Source organism: Tupaia chinensis, unplaced genomic scaffold (genome assembly GCF_000334495.1).
Source record: "Tupaia chinensis unplaced genomic scaffold, TupChi_1.0 Scaffold000052_1, whole genome shotgun sequence".
NCBI lineage: Eukaryota > Metazoa > Chordata > Mammalia > Scandentia > Tupaiidae > Tupaia > Tupaia belangeri.
Window position 1 is genome coordinate 4,416,791 of NW_006159510.1, and position 19,415 is coordinate 4,436,205.

At 37.5% G+C, this 19,415-nt stretch overlaps 1 protein-coding gene across 1 annotated transcript in view; it reads left to right on the forward strand.

Moving 5' to 3' along the window:
• The window catches only part of LARP4B (La ribonucleoprotein 4B), a 78,746-nt gene that overhangs the window by 50,565 nt on the left and 8,766 nt on the right, over positions 1 to 19,415 (forward strand). The window contains 8 exon segments of the mRNA XM_006141343.3: positions 1,223 to 1,326; positions 6,873 to 6,983; positions 8,609 to 8,662; positions 8,748 to 8,957; positions 11,767 to 11,873; positions 12,763 to 13,014; positions 15,208 to 15,253; positions 18,881 to 19,045. Coding sequence (XP_006141405.1) covers positions 1,223 to 1,326; positions 6,873 to 6,983; positions 8,609 to 8,662; positions 8,748 to 8,957; positions 11,767 to 11,873; positions 12,763 to 13,014; positions 15,208 to 15,253; positions 18,881 to 19,045 — 1,049 coding nt within the window.

Below are 19,415 nucleotides of genomic sequence, written 5' to 3' on the forward strand. Positions count from 1 at the left end.
AGAAATGTTTGCTTCATATAAATTGTCAAAATGATAAATGTGAAATTTTTTGTAATATTCCTTATCCTTTTAATATTGGTAAAACTTGGGGACCAGCAGGTGACTTAGTAGTTAAGGTGCTGGGTATTCTCACATGGCCAACCATGGTTCGACTCCTAGACCTGATGGCTTGCTTTCTCACTTTCCCTCTGTTTGTCTCTCTCTGGTTGAATTGAAATAGATGAATGAATGAATAATTTTTTTTTAATTGGTAAAACTTCAGTGATACTACCACTCTCATTTCTGATGCTGACATTTGGTGTCTTTATTGGATTGTAATCATGGTGTGTTGTGACCCAGATCTACACAACATAAGCCCTGGATTTAGAAGTGATATTAAAACACAAACTTTAAAAAAGAAGTATACATCAAAACTACTGAAATCTGAATTAGGGCAGCTTCTAAGCTGGTAGCATTGCACCTACATCAGCATCCTTGGTGTTAATGATGTACTGCAGTTATCTAAGATAGGACCATTTGGGAGAACTGGGGAAGAATACACAGGAACTTGGTGTGAGTCTCAGAGCTATTGTAAAATAATAGTTACAGTAAGATGAAGTTATTTTATTTTAGAGGCTTGTTGAAAGGAGAAAGCCATTAACCCTGTATTTTAATCTACTTTTAGTATCTGAATTGTTTAGAACTTTTGTTTCATAGTATTACATGTATTATAGCTCTTACAGGATTTTTTTTTTAACTAACATGTTTCTTAGCTTTGAAAAATGTAGCATACAAGATTGATCTAATATCTTTTGATAGTTTGTGTTATATTATCAAAACTTTATTTATTTTTATTTTTATTTTTATTTTTTTTTGGAGAGATTTTCACTGTAGGGCGCGTGCGCTCACCAGACAGACAGAGAGAGACATAGAGACAGAAGGGATGGTCACGCCGCAATCCCTTCTCCTCCATTCTCCTCTCGGGATCTTGGGCACGCACGCACACGCGCCCGGCGTGAGTTTTAAGCCACCGGGTCCGGGACACGAACCGCGGTCGACTACGTGGGAGTCCAGCGACATAGCCATTACGCTAACTGCTGGTTCCCAGATTATCAAAACTTTTGATAATTTGCTAGTTAATACTGGTTCCTAAAAATTATGTTTAGTAATACTGTATCACATATTCCATTGGAGCATCATGTTTTAATATTTGCTTTACCATTGATTTTTCTTCTCTTTATAGCTTTACCTTTAGTCCAAGTGGATGAAAAGGGAGAAAAAGTAAGGCCAAATCAAAATCGTTGCATAGTAATACTGCGTGAAATATCTGAATCTACCCCTGTGGAAGTAAGTAATTTCTTCTCTGATTTACAGATTTTTCTGAGGGTGTTCTATTGGTTTTTAATTTTTTTTTCCACTTCTGATTATGGTGAGTGTATTTCTAAGAATAAATACAGTTATACTGTTTTTCCTGGATTTCCACAAACCGATAGACAGTTACAGTGTGATTCACTTGTGGAACGGAACCTTTTGGTCTGGGGACTCCTTTATAGGCTTTACATTAAAAAGATAGTGAGAGTTGATGTATTTACATATTTAGGCATTAAAAACGAGCAGAGTTTTAAATATTTATTTAAAACTAAAACAGTAAGACCACAAATTAAGATAAAAGCCATTTTTATGATAAGTAACCTTTTCAAACAAATATTCTTATGAGAAAAGGGACATTGTGAAAGCTCCTTGAGGAGAGCAGTAGTTGTTGCTGGATCTAAGTTACTATGTCCTTTAGTTTACTCATCTGTTGTTTTACACCTACAAGTAAAAAAATAGTCATCTTTTTATTGGTGAAAATGATGTCTGGAGATAGCCTTAAAGAACTGTTAATTGAAGCAATTTCAGATAGCCATTCTATTTGATAGTTTTAAGAATAATGAAAAGCAATCTGCTGCTACTGCATTGCTGTAAAATCTGTTACTTGTCCAAATGAGTAAACTAAGGTGCTTTCTATGGGAAACATACTGATGATTATGCCTTGAGATAAAAAAGATAAGTCTTCATAGGGAGTGCTTGGAACTTAGCTCGTAAGATTAGTTCTTAGCCACCTCAGAATACAGTAACTGCCTGTTGTGGGGACTCTCAAAGAACCCAATAAACTAGATATCTAGGGAGTATTTGTATCTTCTCCTACATGATTTAAGCCATGTTATTCATGTTACATATCCTTTTTTAAAAAGAAAAAAAAAGATTTTTGCTATAAGGCACATGCACTTGCTGGAGAGACAGAGAGAGAGAGACAGAAAGCAGAAAATTTCCCCACAGGGGAGATGGTCATGCTGCAATCCCTTTTCCTCTATTCTCCTCTCAAGATTTTGGTCTCACACACACATGTGCCCGGGTGTGAATTTCAAGCTGCCAGGTCTGGGACTAGAACCACGGTTGACCACATGGGAATCTAGTGATGTAACCATTATGCCATCTGCACATACCTTTTAAAGCACCTTCTTTGCAGAGGAAATAAACATTCCTATTCATGTTTACAAGCTACAACTTTTCAATCCCAGTGAATTATTGGTATGTGGGAAGCTTTAAGGAAAACTCTGATAAAGTGTAACAAAGGTATACTGAATCTTATGCGTAGGGTAAGAAGTTATATTACTCTTAAGTATGGTCTTGTAATATGTGGTTAAAAATAAATGAGGATTGTATTTTTTTTTTATTTACCTAATATTTGTGGGTATCAAGGACCAGCATATTTTCATTACTAATTTGTGTATCTTTATTAAGTAAAAATAATATTTAAAACATAGGTCCTAATTTTCAGGACTTTAAATATTTGTAAAAACTACAGCCAAATAAAATAGTCTACTTTTAGCTATAGACAGCAACCTAGGTATATTTATATTATTCAAAAGTACAAACTTTTTATGTCTATTGGAAAATTTGAAAGTCTTAAGAGAGAATGTTTAGAAGAAACCCCATAATAAATTAAAAGTTGTAAAGGAAGGGGGGACCAGCAGATAGTATAATGGTTACATAGCTGGAGTCCCACATGGACGATTGCAGTTGAAGTCCAAGACCCCAAGGCTTAAAACTCACACCAGGCACGTGTGCATGCATGTCCAAAATTCCGAGAATGGAGGAGAAGGGATTGCATTGTGACCATTCCCCTAGGGGTGATTTCTTACTTTCCATCAATGTCTCTCCAGTGAGAAGCACACACCCTACAGCAGAAATCTCTTCAAAATAATAAATAAATAAATAGAAGGAAAAGAAAAGGAATATAATTAGTCCAAAACAATCTGAATAGGGAATTAAGTTCCTAAGGGGTTTATATACTAGAGAACTCTTCTACTAAGGCTTCTAAGTATAAGCTAGAGGTTTCCAGAAAATTCCTCCTCCTTTAAATTGTAACTAAGTGCTTCTCAGTGATTAGAAAATTTTAAATTATTGGTTCTGATTTTTTTAAAATCATAGTTTAGATAGGATTTTCCTAGAGACAGGAAATAAACATTCTTTCCACTGCTAGATTGTTAGTTTAGTATCATTAAATTATGATTAGAGTTTAGATGTAATACTAATTTACCATTTGTCAGCTGTGGCTTTTGCCTTGATGTATTCGTTTTCTCTTTTAACCAATAAACACTTATCAGAGATTAGACAAAAAAATAGAGACATTTAGAATCCCTTGAAACAATTTTTGTAGTTAGTTCTCTTAGTACTTTTTGAAGTATAACTGGTGAATAATTTTATATGGAATGGCTGTTTTTCCCTGGTATTGTTTTTACTTTGAGGTCTACATTGTCTGATATGAATTCAGTCACTTCAGTTTTCCTTTATTGAAGTTAGCATGGGATATTTTTTCTATCCTTTTACTTCTAGTCATCTGTGTCTTCATATTTAAGATAGATATATTGGGCCAGCCTGTGGTGTAGTGGTTACATCTCAAATGACCACCTGTTTAAAACCCAACCCAGTGGTTTGAGAAGGTGCATGGTGGTTAAGGGCGCTGGACTCCCACATGGCCGACCACGGTTCAAGTTCTGGACCTGGCAGCTGGCTTTCTTACCTCTGTCCCTTGTGATCAAAATCTAAAATAAATAAATAAAGTTCAATAAAATAATTCTTTAAAGAAAACACACACACACACACACACACACACACAGTATGTGTCCATGCATGCTCCAAATCCCAAAAGGAGGGAGAAATAGAGAAGGGATTGCAGTGTGATCATTCCCCGTAAGAGGTGCCCTGCCACCTCCAGTAACCCCACACACTTTCTGGCAAAAATTTTTAAAAAGGAGTGTGTAGTTGAATCTTTCTTTTCTTATCCAATCTGAAAGTATCTGCCTTTTAGTTTGGGGTGTTACCCATTTACATCTAAGTGATTAACAATGCAGTTGGGTTTAAATGGAAATCTTGTTTTTTCTCTCTTTTGTTTTCTTTCCTATCCCCCATTTTTTTTTTTTAATGAAATGATTGTTTCTGGTTTATTAGGTATAGCTCTTTGTTTCATTTTTTAGTAGTTGCTTGAGGGTTTATTGTTAACTCTGCAGAATTTGCCCTTAATTGATATAACACCATTTCCCTTTATGGTATTACAACAATATTCTTCAGTTTCATTTCTGGCCTTATGCTATTATATACTTTTTTTTCTTTTTTAAAAAAGTTTGTTATAGGGCATGTGAACAGAGAGAGAGAAAAATGAGAAAGCAAGCCACCAGGTCTAGGACTCAAACCGCAGTCAGCCATGTAGGAATCCAGCACCTCAATGACCATGCCACCTGTTGGCCTCTGTGTTATACGTTTGAATTATTTGGATTTGTAAGCCCCATGATAGATTGTTAGTGTATTCTTTAAATCAGTCAGTTCTCTTTTAAAAAGATCAAAACTAAGAAAAATGTGGAGACCAGCAGGTGGCATGGTGGTTAAGGTACTGGACACTACCACATGGTCAACCATGGTTTGAGTCCCAGACCTAGTGCCTTGCTTTTTCACTTTCTATCTCCCTCATTCTCTCTAGTCAAATTAAAATAAATGAATGAATAAATAAAATTAAATGAATAATTCTTTTGTTAAAAAAGGTAAGAAAAATGTATTTTGTGTGTATCCAGTATTTACCATTTACAGTATGTCTTTCTTTTTTCCTTTGTCTGGATCTCAATATTCCTTTACTATGTCTGTGGTACCAGGTCAGCTGGTGGTGAATGTTTTTTCCAACATTAGTATGTTTGAGAAAATCTTTATTTTACCTTCACATATGAGAGATAATTTGCAGAGTACAGATTTCTGGATTGAGAAGTCTCCCTTTGCAGAGCTAGAAACATACTTAACGTTTCTATATTTCTAGTCTGCATTGTGTCTGACAATAAAATCTGTTATTTTTTATCTTCATTCCTCTGTGTACAACTATTCTTCTTTGGCTGCTTTGAAGATTTTATCAGTAGTTTTAAACAATTTGATTTCAATATTATTGCCTTGGTATATAGCATTCAAGTTTTATTGTACTTGAAGTTCACTGAGACATTATTTCTTCAAGTATTTTTTCTCTTCTGTCCTTTTCTTCAGAAATTGTCTAACTGCTAATCCTATTCAGTGTATTTTTCATTTCAGACATTATATTTTTCATCTTCAGAAGTTCAATTTAGGGGTTGGGTTTTTTTAAAGCATTTTTATGGTAGAGAGTGCATATGCACACTTGAGAGGAAGAAAAAGCAACCTCTATAGGTGCTTCTCATCATGCCAAGATCTGCCCTCCTCAGCCCCCCAGCTCCTTAGGATCTCACTCAGGGGCCCACATACATATATCTGATGTGGTTTTAGACCAACTCATGTATCTAAACCTGCAATCCCCATATGTACCTCAACCTTGCAGGGCACCTATGTCACCACAGCAGCTGGGCTATTTTTTTTTCATGCATTTATTTAATATATTCAGTCTGTACATTTTGAGCATATAAAATATATGTGATATTTTAATGTCATTGTCTACTAATTTTGTCATCTGTATTAATTTCTATGTCTAATTTGATCTTTTTCTTTATAGATCATATTTTTCTGTTTTTTTACATGCTTATTAATTTTTGAGTGGATGTCAAACATTTTACATTTTACTTTAGTGAGGATTGAATATTTTTTGTATTCGTATAAATATTCTTGAGCTTTATTTTGAAATACAGTTAAGTTACTTGGAACTATTTTAATCCTTAAAGGAATATTTGTCAGGTGGAATCAGAGCAGCCTTTACTTCAGGACCTACTTTTTCTCTATTCTGCCTGATATCCTATGAATCTAGGTTTTTCTACTCTTGGGGGAAGTCAAACTCTTCCCTTCCCAATGAACTCACTCTGGAGTTGTTTCCCCAAGACATGTCAGGTGGTTTCTTTCCAAGGCTGAAGATCTGGGGAAACCCCTGGTCAGAGCTAGAGCCACACTCACCCTCCTGACCCAAGTGCCTGGGCAAGGCATTTGTGGAGTCATCTCATTCAAGGATCACTTTTTTATACTACCTGAGTCCAGTGTCTGAAAACTGTTACTTTACATATTTTGTTTTTTTTGTTTTAAATTGTATCATGTGGTAGGTAGATTGAATCTTGTCAAGAAAAAAGTCTGGCTGATTTTTGTTTTTATTTCCTAAGTTGTCTTTTCAAAATAAGTTGTGTAGTTACCAACTCAGGGATAAAACAGTATATTTTTCACATTAATTTAGCTTCATGGTATTAATGTAGTATATAATTATTTTCCTGTGGCATTGTGATCCTAATTCTGGAAACCTCACGGAACCCTTCAGCCTTTTTTGAAAAAAGAGAATTATTGGGCATTGTAGTGTATTAGGTCCTGCTTGAAGGTGTACTTGAGAATTAATTTCTAACCTCCATTTTTTTTTTTTTTTGTAGGAAGTAGAAGCACTATTTAAAGGAGATAATTTACCAAAATTTATAAACTGTGAATTTGCCTATAATGATAATTGGTTTATTACATTTGAAACGGAAGCTGATGCACAACAGGTAAATTCTTTGTTCCACCGCCCTATGAAATATGTCATTCACTAATTTTTAATGCTAGTACGTAACATTATTAAATTTGGGCCTTGAGATTGCTATCACATTGTAGTATTAAGTTTGAATATAAAGTGCAAAGGAAATCAAGTTATAGAAACTTGAATGGATATGTTTGTGTAGACAGTGTTTACATACTATTAAAGCATGTAACAAAGACGATGTAAGGTGAGTACCTAACGAAACAGTTCTGTTCTTATGTCTGGCCAGAGAAAGGTTTTACCATTTGTAAATTTGAACCTAACCTTAATTTTGCATAGGCATCATTGTTCATTGCATGGTGTTATTAATGATATTGAAAAGTAAGCTCGGGGGGGGGGGGGGGCTAAAAAGGGACACGCAGTTGGGCAGGGGGATATTCCTGTAGTTGACCGCAGATTGAGTCCTAGACCCAGTGGCTTAAACTCACACGGGGCACGTGTGCGTGCTTGCCCAAGATCCCGAGAGGAGAATGGATGAGAGGGGGATTGCAGTCTGGCCATCCCCCTGGGGGGGTGATTTCTCATTTTCTGTCTCTGTCTCTGTCTTTCTGGTAAGCACATGCACCCTCCAGCAAAAACCTCTCAAAAAAAAAAAAGAAAAAGAAAAAGTAAGCTCTTTGAGGAGCTATAAGGGCTTAAAGTAGTTTCCTTGCCCTTAAAAGAAGCATATGGGAAACAGATTAACACAAGTAGAGGAATGCCAGTATATTATAAAGTATTAAATAGTGTAAATGATGGGACCAGCAGTTAGTGTAATGGCTATGTCGCTAGACTCCCACATAGTCGACCGCGGTTCGAGTCCTGGGCCCGGTCGTGCCAGGTGCATGTGCGTCCGTGCCCAAGACACCAAGAGGAGAATGGAGGAGAAGGGATTGCGGCGTGGCCATCCCTCCTGGGGGGTGATTTCTCGCTTTCTGTCTCTCTGTCTGTCTCTGTCTGTCTAGTGAGCGCACGTGCCCTACAGCAAAAAAAAAAAAAAGATAGTGTAAATGCTATTGGAAATTCAGAAGAGAAAATACAAAAACCAGATAAATGGATTTTTAATTGGATAGAAGAAAAAGGGTTATATAGCACATAAGTCACCATGCTGTGAAACAGAGTGTATAGCCCTATTAATCTGCTTAGTGGTATAAAATTAAGTAGGAAGTTGATGTGGTGGATTTAATTTGGAGAAGAACAGGAGCTATATTAATAGTGACTCCTGAGTATTACAGTCCTAACCTTCTCTTTTCCTCTCTTAATATTTCATTTCCTGAAGAGTATAATTCCAATTTCAAATTCTAGGAACTCAGTATTTATTGTTTTCTTCAGGTAAGGATTTTTAGCCAGTGGTCTTTGGAAGACTTATGTATCTAATAATACTTGGTAAAGTTGTGTCCAAATCTTGTTTACATGAATTTTGAGTAGAGGTTCCATATCTATTATGAGGTTATGTTAAGGGATCTATGACCCAAAGAGGGCCAGGAAAATAATGTGATCTAGGACCCATCTACCATATTTTAACAATGCAACTTCTTACTTGAGCTGTGGAATTAACGATCAGTTCATCTTATAAGATTAACAGAATGCTATTTTGGATGGTTTTGCCCTTAGGCTTATAAATACCTGCGAGAAGAAGTCAAAACTTTTCAAGGAAAACCAATTAAGGTAATAAGATCATTGTTTCTATTTTATTCATTTGCAAATTGCTGTTCTTAAGGATCTTAATAGAAACATACGTATTTTCAAACAGGCACGAATAAAAGCAAAGGCAATAGCTATAAATACATTTTTGCCAAAGAATGGATTTAGACCTCTGGACATGACTCTTTACACACAGCAGCGCTATACAACATCCTTCTATTTACCTCCAGTATACAGCCCCCAACAGCAGTTTCCTCTGTACAGCCTGATTGCCCCACAGACGTGGTCAGCCACACACAGCTATCTTGATCCACCCTTGGTGAGTCTCTTCTTTATTTGGAATTTGCATTGCGGGCATTCAGTAGGTACTGTGAAGGATTATAATCCTAGTTTATTGGGGAGCCTGATAGAGATGCAGTTTGCTGTAGCAAAAGAGATTTCCAGTTGCATAGTGGACTTTAAATTTGATTGGGTAATAAGGACAGAGCTTTGTACATCTTGGAATTGGCATGGCTGTCCTACCTGTCCAGTATCTCTTTCATTCTGTCCAGAACATGGTTTTCTGTGTGGTCCTTCAGAAGGAGTATAACCTGTCCTGGGCTCAGAGGGAGTGAAAGGGGGTTTTCTAAAGAGAAAAACATGTTTACATAGGCTTCCAACAGTCAGGGACAAGTAGAAAACAACCTTTCACCCCTAATAACACATTGTTTCACTTTGTGCAAAGGTGAAGAGATGTACCTGTTAATTCCCAGCAAATTATGATAATAAATTATTGCTTTAATGACCAATTCCATTTTTAAACTGTTGAGGAAAACTTATTAAATACTAGAGTTCATTGTGTAAAATTACATATGTGAAATTACTCATTTTCGTTGGTCTTAACATGGTTTACAGTCTCCAAAATCTGGTTAATGGCTCATCTGGTGTGATATATTTTTAATCTTAACACACTGTAGAGATTCTCAAGTAGTGAGTTGGAGATTCTCACAAGGTTTTAAGCATTTCCCTTTCGTTCCTTTTAATTTTTTTAATTAGAATGATTTTGTTTTGGTCCTAATTTGTCTCTAAAAACCTTATTTTAATTGCATTTTCTACTTAGCTTTAGTTAAGGAGAATTACTTCCATTTTTTTCTATTTCTTTCTCTCTTTCAACTACAAGGGACTTAATTACATTTTCTCTGTCAATTTAGTGACTTTTTTTTTAGAGTAGGGACTTGAAGACCTCAGCAAGTGTAGTGCCCTGGAAGTCATGGCTTTTATACAGAAAGTATTTGAAATCACATGTCTAGAAGTTAGAGTGATCTTTTTTTTTTCCTTAGAAAAAGAATCATTTCAACACCAAGTTTTATCTTATTTTTGTACTTGTCTAGATTTTTTTAAATAGCTGACTGATATTTTACAATCTGCGCTTTAATATTACTACAATATTATTAACTTTTTAAGACTAGGGACCAGCAGTTGGCATAGTGGCTATGTTGCAGACTCTCATGTAGTCAACTGCGGTTCAGTCCTGGACCTGGTGGCTTAAACTCACGCTGGGTGCACGTGTGTGCATGCCCAAGATCCCGAGAGGAGAATGGAGGAGAAGGAATTGTGGTGTGACCCTCTCCCTTGGGGGGTGATTTCTCGCTTTCTGTCTCTGTCTTTCTGGCACATACCCTATAGCAAAAACCTCTCAAAAAAAAAAAAAAAAAAGACTATATTTAGGATTAGATCACTTTATTTAATTATTGAATTTTATTTATTATTTTTTAATTTGACTAGTAAGAGACTGAGAGGGAAAGTGAGAGAGCAAACCACCAGGTCCAGGACTCAAGCTGTAGGGGGTCATGTGGGAGTCCAGTGTCTTAATCACCATGCCACCTATCTATCCCAGGATTATATCTTTTAAGGACGCTGTGGCCCTTTGTAATTTTCTTCTGAATTTTATGTCAGTATATTTGTGTGCCATGTATCTGCTTACCTTGGAAGTTGAATAATAATTTCTTATGATTTGAAAATATTCTGATCTTTAGAGCAAGACTTATATGGAGTTAAGTTAAAAATCAGCACTCTCCAAGACTGTGATTATGAAATAAGCCACATTAGTAGCAATAGGTATATAAATATTTCTAAGATTGAGAATTTTGAAGAATTTTATTAAAGTTGCTGAAAATAAGAGAGATTGTTTCCCTCTTGCCAGAAATGAAAGTAATTTTTTAAAAATAGATTTTTGCGGGACCAACAGTTAGCGTAATGGCTATGTCACTGGACTCCCACGTAGTTCACCGCGGTTTGCGTCCCAGACCAGTGGTTTAAACTCACGCCGGGCATGCGTGCGTGCGTGCCTGCCCAAGATCCTGAGAGGAGAGTGGAGGAGAAGGGATTGCAGCGTGGCCATCCCCCCTGGGGGTGATTTCTCACTTTCTGTCTGTCTGTCTGTCTCTGTCTGTCTGGCAAGCGTACGCGCCCTATAGCAAAAACCTCTCAAAAAAAAAAAAATAGATTTTTGCTATAGCGTGTGTGCACTTGCCAGAGGGACAGAGACAGAAAGTGAGAAATCACCCCTCAGGGGATGGCCGCACTGTAGAACCTTTTCCATTCTCCTCTTGGGATTTTGTGCACACATGCTCACGCAACTGGTTTCAGTTTTAAGTCGCCAGATCCCCAGCTCGAACCCTGATTGACTACATGGGAGTTCAGTGACAGCCATTACACCATCTGCTGATCTCTGGAAGTAGTATTAATAACCTTTAGATAAAACATTTGGACTTCTCCAGACAAATGTGTTAAAGTTCACAACACCTATGCTCAGGAACCCACATGATCGTAAGCAAATTTATTTCCTCTCTTTATGTCAGTTTCTACATATCTAAATTGCATTCCTTGTTGGGTTGTTGTAAGGATTCATTGAGACAATGTAGAAAAGTTCCTGGCCGTTGTGAGTGCTCTGTGCATATTAGCCATTAGTAAAAAGCTTACAGAATCATCTTTTTTTGATCTCTAATTATATTTAATATAACATAGAATATAATAACATCTCTGGCAGGATACAGAAATGTCCTAGGTTACTACAAATACAAAAATATTAACCAAATTAAAACCTGTTTCATGATTTATTTACTTGATTGCTTTTTTAATGAATCTAGGTAACTCCATTTCCAAATACTGGATTTATAAATGGGTTTACGTCTCCAACCTTCAAACCTGCAGCATCTCCTCTGACTTCAATCAGACAGTATACTCCTAGGAGCAGGTAAGTTCAACAAATGATTGAATGCTTATGAGCTTTCTGGTATCTGTAGTAAGAGAGATATTTGACTGCTCATTATGCTCATCAGAGATAAAACTATTTAAAGTATACATTAAAACCATGCTGTAGTTGCCTATACAGGTAGAATAGAGAGAAGGCTTTCAGGGCAACTAGCACTGTGTGCCTACTTTTTAATCCAGACCTGGACTCAAAGACAGTGAGGCAACTGACACATGGCTGAGAGGTTTGCATTATCCTGCATGCATGTGTTACCTCTTACAAATAGCACGGGGTTTTGATTTTGCTGTTGTTTAGTTCATTCTATCTATCTATCTATCTATCTATCTATCTATCTATCTATCTTTTTTTTCCCCATGAGAGATGAAGCCAGCAAGTGGTCTGATGGTTAAAGATGTTGGACTCCCACATGGCCAACCACAGTTTGAGTTCCAGACCTGGAGGCTTGCCTTTTCACTTTTCCTCTTTCTCTCTCTCTCACTCTGTCCCTCTTTGGTCAAATTTAAATAAATAAATAGTTAAATAAAATAATTCTAAAAAAAAAATACCCCTTTAGTTTGCATGAGAGAGAGAGACAGGCAGACAGAGAAACAGGCACCCTCAACGTGGTCTCATGCACTGATCTCCCTAGCCTTTCCCAGCCATCCAGGATCATGGTGTGTACAGGTCAGCTTGAATGCCTATCTTCCATATAACCTCCAGCACTGCAGAGCGTTGCACTACTTCTGTGCCACTGTGGCTGGTTGCTAAATGACAGTTTTTAAATTTTATTAAACAGAAAGGAGATTTAGCTTAGCCGTTCCACATTAGTATGCTCATTGTGTTCTAGCTCAGTCTTTTTCTAACCAAGCATATACAAATACTTTATTTACAGGAATCCTAGTAAATCTCATCTGCGCCATGCAATTCCTAGTACAGACAGAGGACCTGGACTATTAGAAAGTCCTTCAATATTTAACTTCACTGCGGATCGGCTAATTAATGGTGTTCGGAGCCCACAAACAAGGCAAACAGGTCAAACAAGAACACGAATACAAAACCCATCAGCTTATGCCAAGAGAGAGATTGGAACTGGGCGAGTGGAGCCAGGCAGTCTTGAGTCTTCACCTGGTTTAGGGAGAGGGAGGTGAGTTGTTCACTTATTTTATTGAACAGGTACTTTGTACCTATCATAAACTATTAGTACTTTCTAAATTTCTTTCATTTAGATATTTTTTATAGTTATTTTCAATTTACCACAGAAAATTAAATTGAACACTATAAACATCAAGGTTTTACATAAATGCAATGAGTGGTTACTTTTAGAGCAAAAAGCTTAAATGATTTCATCTTTTTGTATTAAGAAATTGTTAAACAAGAACTTAAGATGCAGTTGAACTCTATTAGGTCACAGTCACAATTTGTAGAGTTCCCAGACTTCCTTCTGTGCCTACATCTCCCTTGGTGGTTGTCCTGCTCCCTGATCCCATGGGATCGCTTTTACCTGCCCTAACAGAGTTCTTGTCTATGGGGTATGGTAGACAGATTCTGCTGGTAGCCAGTCAGACCAGTGTTTAGATTCCACTTCTAACTGCTCAGTCGTGCTGTTGACCACATGTCCATCCTTGGGTGAGTTGCCTGACATTCTCAGTGCATCTGTGTCTGCATCATTGCCTGGGATCCATATGTGCATTGTTGAGTAGTCTCTGCCCACTGCTTTCTCCTTGTGTCCTTTGGCACAGCTTGCTTTCCCTGCTGTCTTTGACTCCTGCCATGTGTGCCTTCATTAGGAGATGATATTAGAGAAGATGCAGGTGAGACCTACTCAGTGTTTCTTAGATCAGTTCATCTTCTCAGTTGTTGATGTGATAGACTGTCAGAATTTTTCTCTGACCAATGAAAGGCAAGTACTGCAATCTACCTGATCTTTTTCTTTTCACCTACTTTGAAAAGCTTAAGTGAAATTATTTCTGTAAGTTTCATACATGAAGTGTATAGCAAAACCTTTGACAAACAAAAGCTCTAAAGACATTGGTTCTTCATTCTTAGTCCAGTGTGTGTTTTCAGTGCAGTTTGAGAGTTAAACTGCAGAAACAGCTAATCCTATCTGTCATGATTACATTGGCATTTGTGAAACTAGGATTGTAAAATGTAGTGGTCAAGGTAGTATGCTACAGTAAAACTGGCACTGTACTGTTTATCAGTCAAGAGAAAATGGGATATCAGGTGGGTTCAGCAGGTCCTGAAGACTGAAAAGGCAAAAGGAAAGTGTTTCACAATCTCACAAGACTACATACTTTGTTTATAAATTTATACTTTCTTGTGTACCCATAGTGGTATAAATAAAAGTGATTATACCAAATTTATAATACTGTATTGTGATGTGTCTTCTTGATTTCTGGCACTTATCTAATGTATTTTTTATATGGATAGAATTATGTTATTCTAGTTGGTATTGTGTGACACCTATTGAAAAATACATACTTAACACACAGCAGGACACCACCTTTAAGCTCCTCACTTACTGACTAATTTGCTTAATGTCCTCGTCTTAGGGACAAACCTTGAGTGTTAAGTGAGGAGTGTCTGTATTACAAGGCCCTTGAGTAGTCTTTGAATTACATTAAATTATAAATAAATGAATAAATAATTTTTTGTTTGTTATTACTGGTTAGGCCACATGAGCTCATTCAGAGCAGTGGAATTGTTTTGGCTTTAGTGTCTTCAAGACTTGATGTGACACTTAATAAATGTTTGTTTATACAGTCATAACCCACAGTACATGACCTGGACTTCCTGTTCACAAGGTCTAATTTTTGAATGGTAGAAACTCACAAGGTTGGCAAATAAGGGTAGGAAGTTCTTGTGATTTAGAGGTCCCTGTGGATAAGAGGAAGGCCATTAAAGTGGTTGTATACAGGCTAAGAGGAGTAAGGGAAGGAGGATAGGACAGATTATTGGGGGATTTTAAAATTCTGATGATAAGCAAGTGAGCATTTGATTAAATTTTGTTATCATTTTAATTTCCTGTGTAATCTAGTGTCTGATTTTCTACACCTTGTCCTTACAACTGGATGAATAGACAAACAGGTCACACTCTTACCAAAAATTCTAAGTAGCCAACAGGTAAATTCTTTTAGTAAATGTTTTTCTTTTATTTGCCTAACTGGACATCAGTTTTAGTCCTTTAAACCTTTTTGTCATTTTGCTTATACTTCTTAAGGTTGAAGTTTTGGAATCCAAAGTTATTTTAAGAAGATTATAGAATAGCACAAATGTGCACAATGAAAAGTTTCCTAAGTAGGGAAAAAAAATAACAGTCTTTCGTTTCCACTTCTAGAAAGAATTCCTTCGGCTACCGGAAGAAAAGGGAGGAGAAGTTTACAGTGAGTACATAAGTCCCATGTTGTTTCACACAGCATTTAAATCTAGCTAAGACTGAGACGTGAGGAGGGACATTTCAGAAGACTTTGTCTTTTAACATGGTGTTTATTACATAATAACTGGCATTTCTGATGGCCAGAAGAGAAGATTGGGGATTTTAGAACTATTGGCTGCTCACTAGTTTGTGAGTGTTCCTCCGTGCCACACAGACATGCATACTGTAGAATGGATGCAGCCGAGAGCTCTTCTGTATGTGCTGCAGTGTACATGCAGCATCCACATGAGTTCTTCTGTGGGGTAACCAGACTCAAATTTAAAAGAACATGCAGAATCAGCTTTTCCTATGTTAGGAATTTGTTCCACACTATTTTTCATTCAACATTGTAACATGTCTCCACCATGTACTAAACATTATTTATTGCCTTCTGTTCTAAGTTCTAGACAGGGCAAACTCAAAGATTGGTGATAGGTTCATGTGAGTGCTAAATACATGAGCCATGGTCACTTTTGCTTTGGTAGATTGAACAGAGTTTTCTCCTATGGAAAATACTTGTACTGGACTTTCTTGGAGGCTTGCATGCGACTTTTCAAAACCCAGTGGTCGAGGAAGTATGACTGAGTCAGCAGTGGGTGGGGAGATGTTTACAGAGTGGACTGCATGGGTTGTAGAAGCAAAGTCACATACTCAGAGGATTGGAAAGGACCTTGAGGGAATTCTTGGTTCAACCCCCTGGGCTATTGTGTAAGTGCATTCTTACCACAAATGTTACATGCTTCTTGTTTAGAACTCAGAGATTCTACCTTTAATAACGATGGCTTAGTGTGTGGTTTTTGTTTAACCCTTTGGGAAGGCTGTTTGTATCAGTTGATTCCATTTGGAATTAGTGAATTCCTATAACAATTTGAACTCACAGTGTTCACATCTGAATCTCATGTGAAGTAGGCCACACTATTATACCTGCCAGGAATATTTTTGTTTTGTTTAATCTGTTTTTCTGATTCATGTGTTTATACCTGTAAACCATTTAGAAGCTCAGGAATAAGACACAGGTATTAGGTTTATTACAGAGAGGGTACCTATTGTTATACTTACATATTCTTATGACTGCAAAAATTTATAGACAAGTAACCAGTATGTGAGCATTTGGGCCCAACATAACCCACGAGACGAGGAACAGCATTTGCACCACACTTAGAGGCTGTCAACACTGCCTTCAAAGTCATGTCCCATTTGTAAGCTCTGTCCTTTTATAACTCCAACATCTGGACAGTTCTTGCCTGCCTCTTCGGCTCCTAAAAATTGATATTTAATGAATTTCCTGTGGAGCTGTCTGTGAAAATGCTTATCTTCAGATCTATGCATGTTTAAATTAAAGCCTCTAAAAATTGCTTTGAAATCATAGTGTCTGTGTATAACTTAGAGCTTTGCTGGATTATTTTGAGCATGATATTCATTATGTTGAATTATAGAGATCTTCTAATAGCCAAGTAGTTAGTAAGGACAGGGTTAGTTCTGAGGGCACATAACTACATAAAATTAAGCTAAAATAAGGCACTTTTGCCATAATAAAGGACAAAAGCAGGCAGGGGTTCCTAAAATACAGTTGGGACCTTTTCCAACTTGGATCCATTTTCATCCTCTAACCTACTCTCACTGGAGTTGTGGCATATTTTCTCTAGATTCTACATATGTAAGAAATGTTCTTCCCACTAACATAAAGTTATGGGAAATATTGGCCCTTTCAGGCTGAGTAGACCTAGGAGAGCTTTGCCTTCTGGTCAGAGTAAACTCAGTATGCTGACAAAAATACTGAATCCCACCTCAGTGTAACTCATTTCAAGGACCATTTCCATTTTAGTATGTCATCCATCAACCTTCAAACAAGGAACTGGGTACTTAGAAAATGACTGCTGGAGTCAGCAGGTGGCACGGTAGTTAATGCTCTGGACTCCCACATGTCTGATCATGGTTTGAGTCCCAGACTTGGTGGTTTGCTTTCTCACTTTCCCTTTCTCTCAATCTGGTTGGATTAAAAATTAATTATAACAAATAAAAATAAATAAATAAATAAATCTTTAAAAGAAAATGACTGCTAACTTGTTCAAGCAAGTTGATAGTTTTCTAGTGAAAATATATCATTGCCTTTCTCCTGAGTTTTTGGGCTAATAAGTTACACTCCAGATACTATATCAAATGTACTTTCCTTAAAAGAAAGACTTTTAAAGTCAAAGATTATTATTATTTTAGAAAGGTTTTTACTATAGGGCACGGCACATGCACTTGCCAGACAGACAGAGAGAGACAGAAAGCGAGAAATCACCCCCCCAGGGGGGATGGCCATGCCACAATCCCTCCTCCTCCATTCTCCTCTCGGGATCTTGGGCATGCACACACACGCGCCCGGTGTGAGTTTTAAGTCACCGGGTCCAGGACGCGAACCACAGTCGTCTCTGTGGGAGTCCAGCAACATAGCCATTACACTAACTGCTGTTCCCAAGAATTTTGTGTTCTTATGGTTATTTAAAAGTATAAAGTGGGCCAGCCCTATAATGAAGCAGTTAGGCTTGATGCAAAGGAACCTGGGTTCCACATGGCTGACCAGGTTTCGAGTCCCAACCCATAGACTTTATACCAGTCATGGATCCAGGATCCTCACGGGATGGAAAAATGTCTTTTGAAAGAAGCCAAAAATATTTATAAACTGTTTCAGCAAGTTAATTTTGAGATAACTAGAGCCCCCCTTCTTTCTTCATTAAGCCATTTTTCAATGGACATATATGTAAAATGATATGTCCATTTTACATATATATAATATATGTAAAATGACATAGAAAATGATGCTTTTGGGAACCAGCAGTTAGCGTAATGGCTATGTCGCTGGACTCCCACGTAGTCGACCACGGTTCGCGTCCCGGACCTGGTGGCTTAAAACTCACGCCAGGCGCGTGTGCGTGCGTGCCCAAGATCCTGAGAGGAGAATGGAGAAGGGATTGCAGCGTGACCATCCCCCCTGGGGGTTGATTTCTCGCTTTCTGTCTCTATGTCTCTGTCTGTCTGGCGAGCGCACGCACCCTATAGCGAAAACCTCCAAAAAAAAAATGCTTTTGAAAGAGCATCATTTTTCTTTTACAGTTTCCTTTCTGACTTAGATTACAGACTGTGTTATAACAACACAACAGTTGTCTGGAGGTGAATACAATTAACATCTGGACTCAGGCTACTCTAATTTCTATCTCGCAAGGTGTGCCTTATTTTGTAGCCCCCATGTTTTTAGTGTCATTCCATTTTTGGTGCGTGCACACCCGTGCCACTTCCTGGCTTCTGTCAGCTGATTGTGGACTGGAAACCAGAAGATGCTGACAGGAGAAAGTACTTACGTCCTTTGTGGCACATCTTTTGGTTGGCAGCAGTCTTAAGATTTCAGTTTTATGGGTCTGCTCCAGGTGCTGAAGTTGCCTGATAAATTATCTTTTATTGGGAAGAAGCATTTGTAAAGTTTTACCTGTGCATTATTTGTTTATGGCCTTCATTCAGACAAATGTGGAAATGGGAAGATTCTTTGTCTTACTCTTGTGCTTTCTCTGTGTTGCTCACTTGTGTGACTTTATGGGGTATTGTTTTATTGCAGAACAGCCAGACTCAGTCTCCAACACCACCGAAGCCTCCATCACCAAGCTTTGAGCTGGGGCTGTCCAACTTCCCCCCGTTACCTGGCGCTGCAGGCAACTTGAAAACAGAAGACTTGTTTGAAAACAGGCTTCCCAGCTTGATAATAGGACCATCTAAAGAAAGGGTAAGGTTCACATCATAAGTCTAGTAGTTGCTGACATTTACTAAGCACGGTTGAGCTCTTCACACACATTGTTTTCTTTTTTTATAATTATTTTATTTGACTTTTATTATTATTATTATTATTATTATTATTATTTTCCAGTTTGATCAGAAAGAGAGAGAGTTAGAAAGCAAGTCTCCAGGTCCGGGACTCGAACCTTGGTCAGCCATGTGGAAGTCCAGCACCTTTAACCATCATGCCACTTGCCGGCCCCTCACACATAATTTTTTTAATACTCAAAAGAGGTTTAGAGAGGTCAGATGATTTGGAAACGTTAAGATCGGCATTGGACCCAGAGCTGGACCCTTTAGTTACTTTGCTCTGACTGATG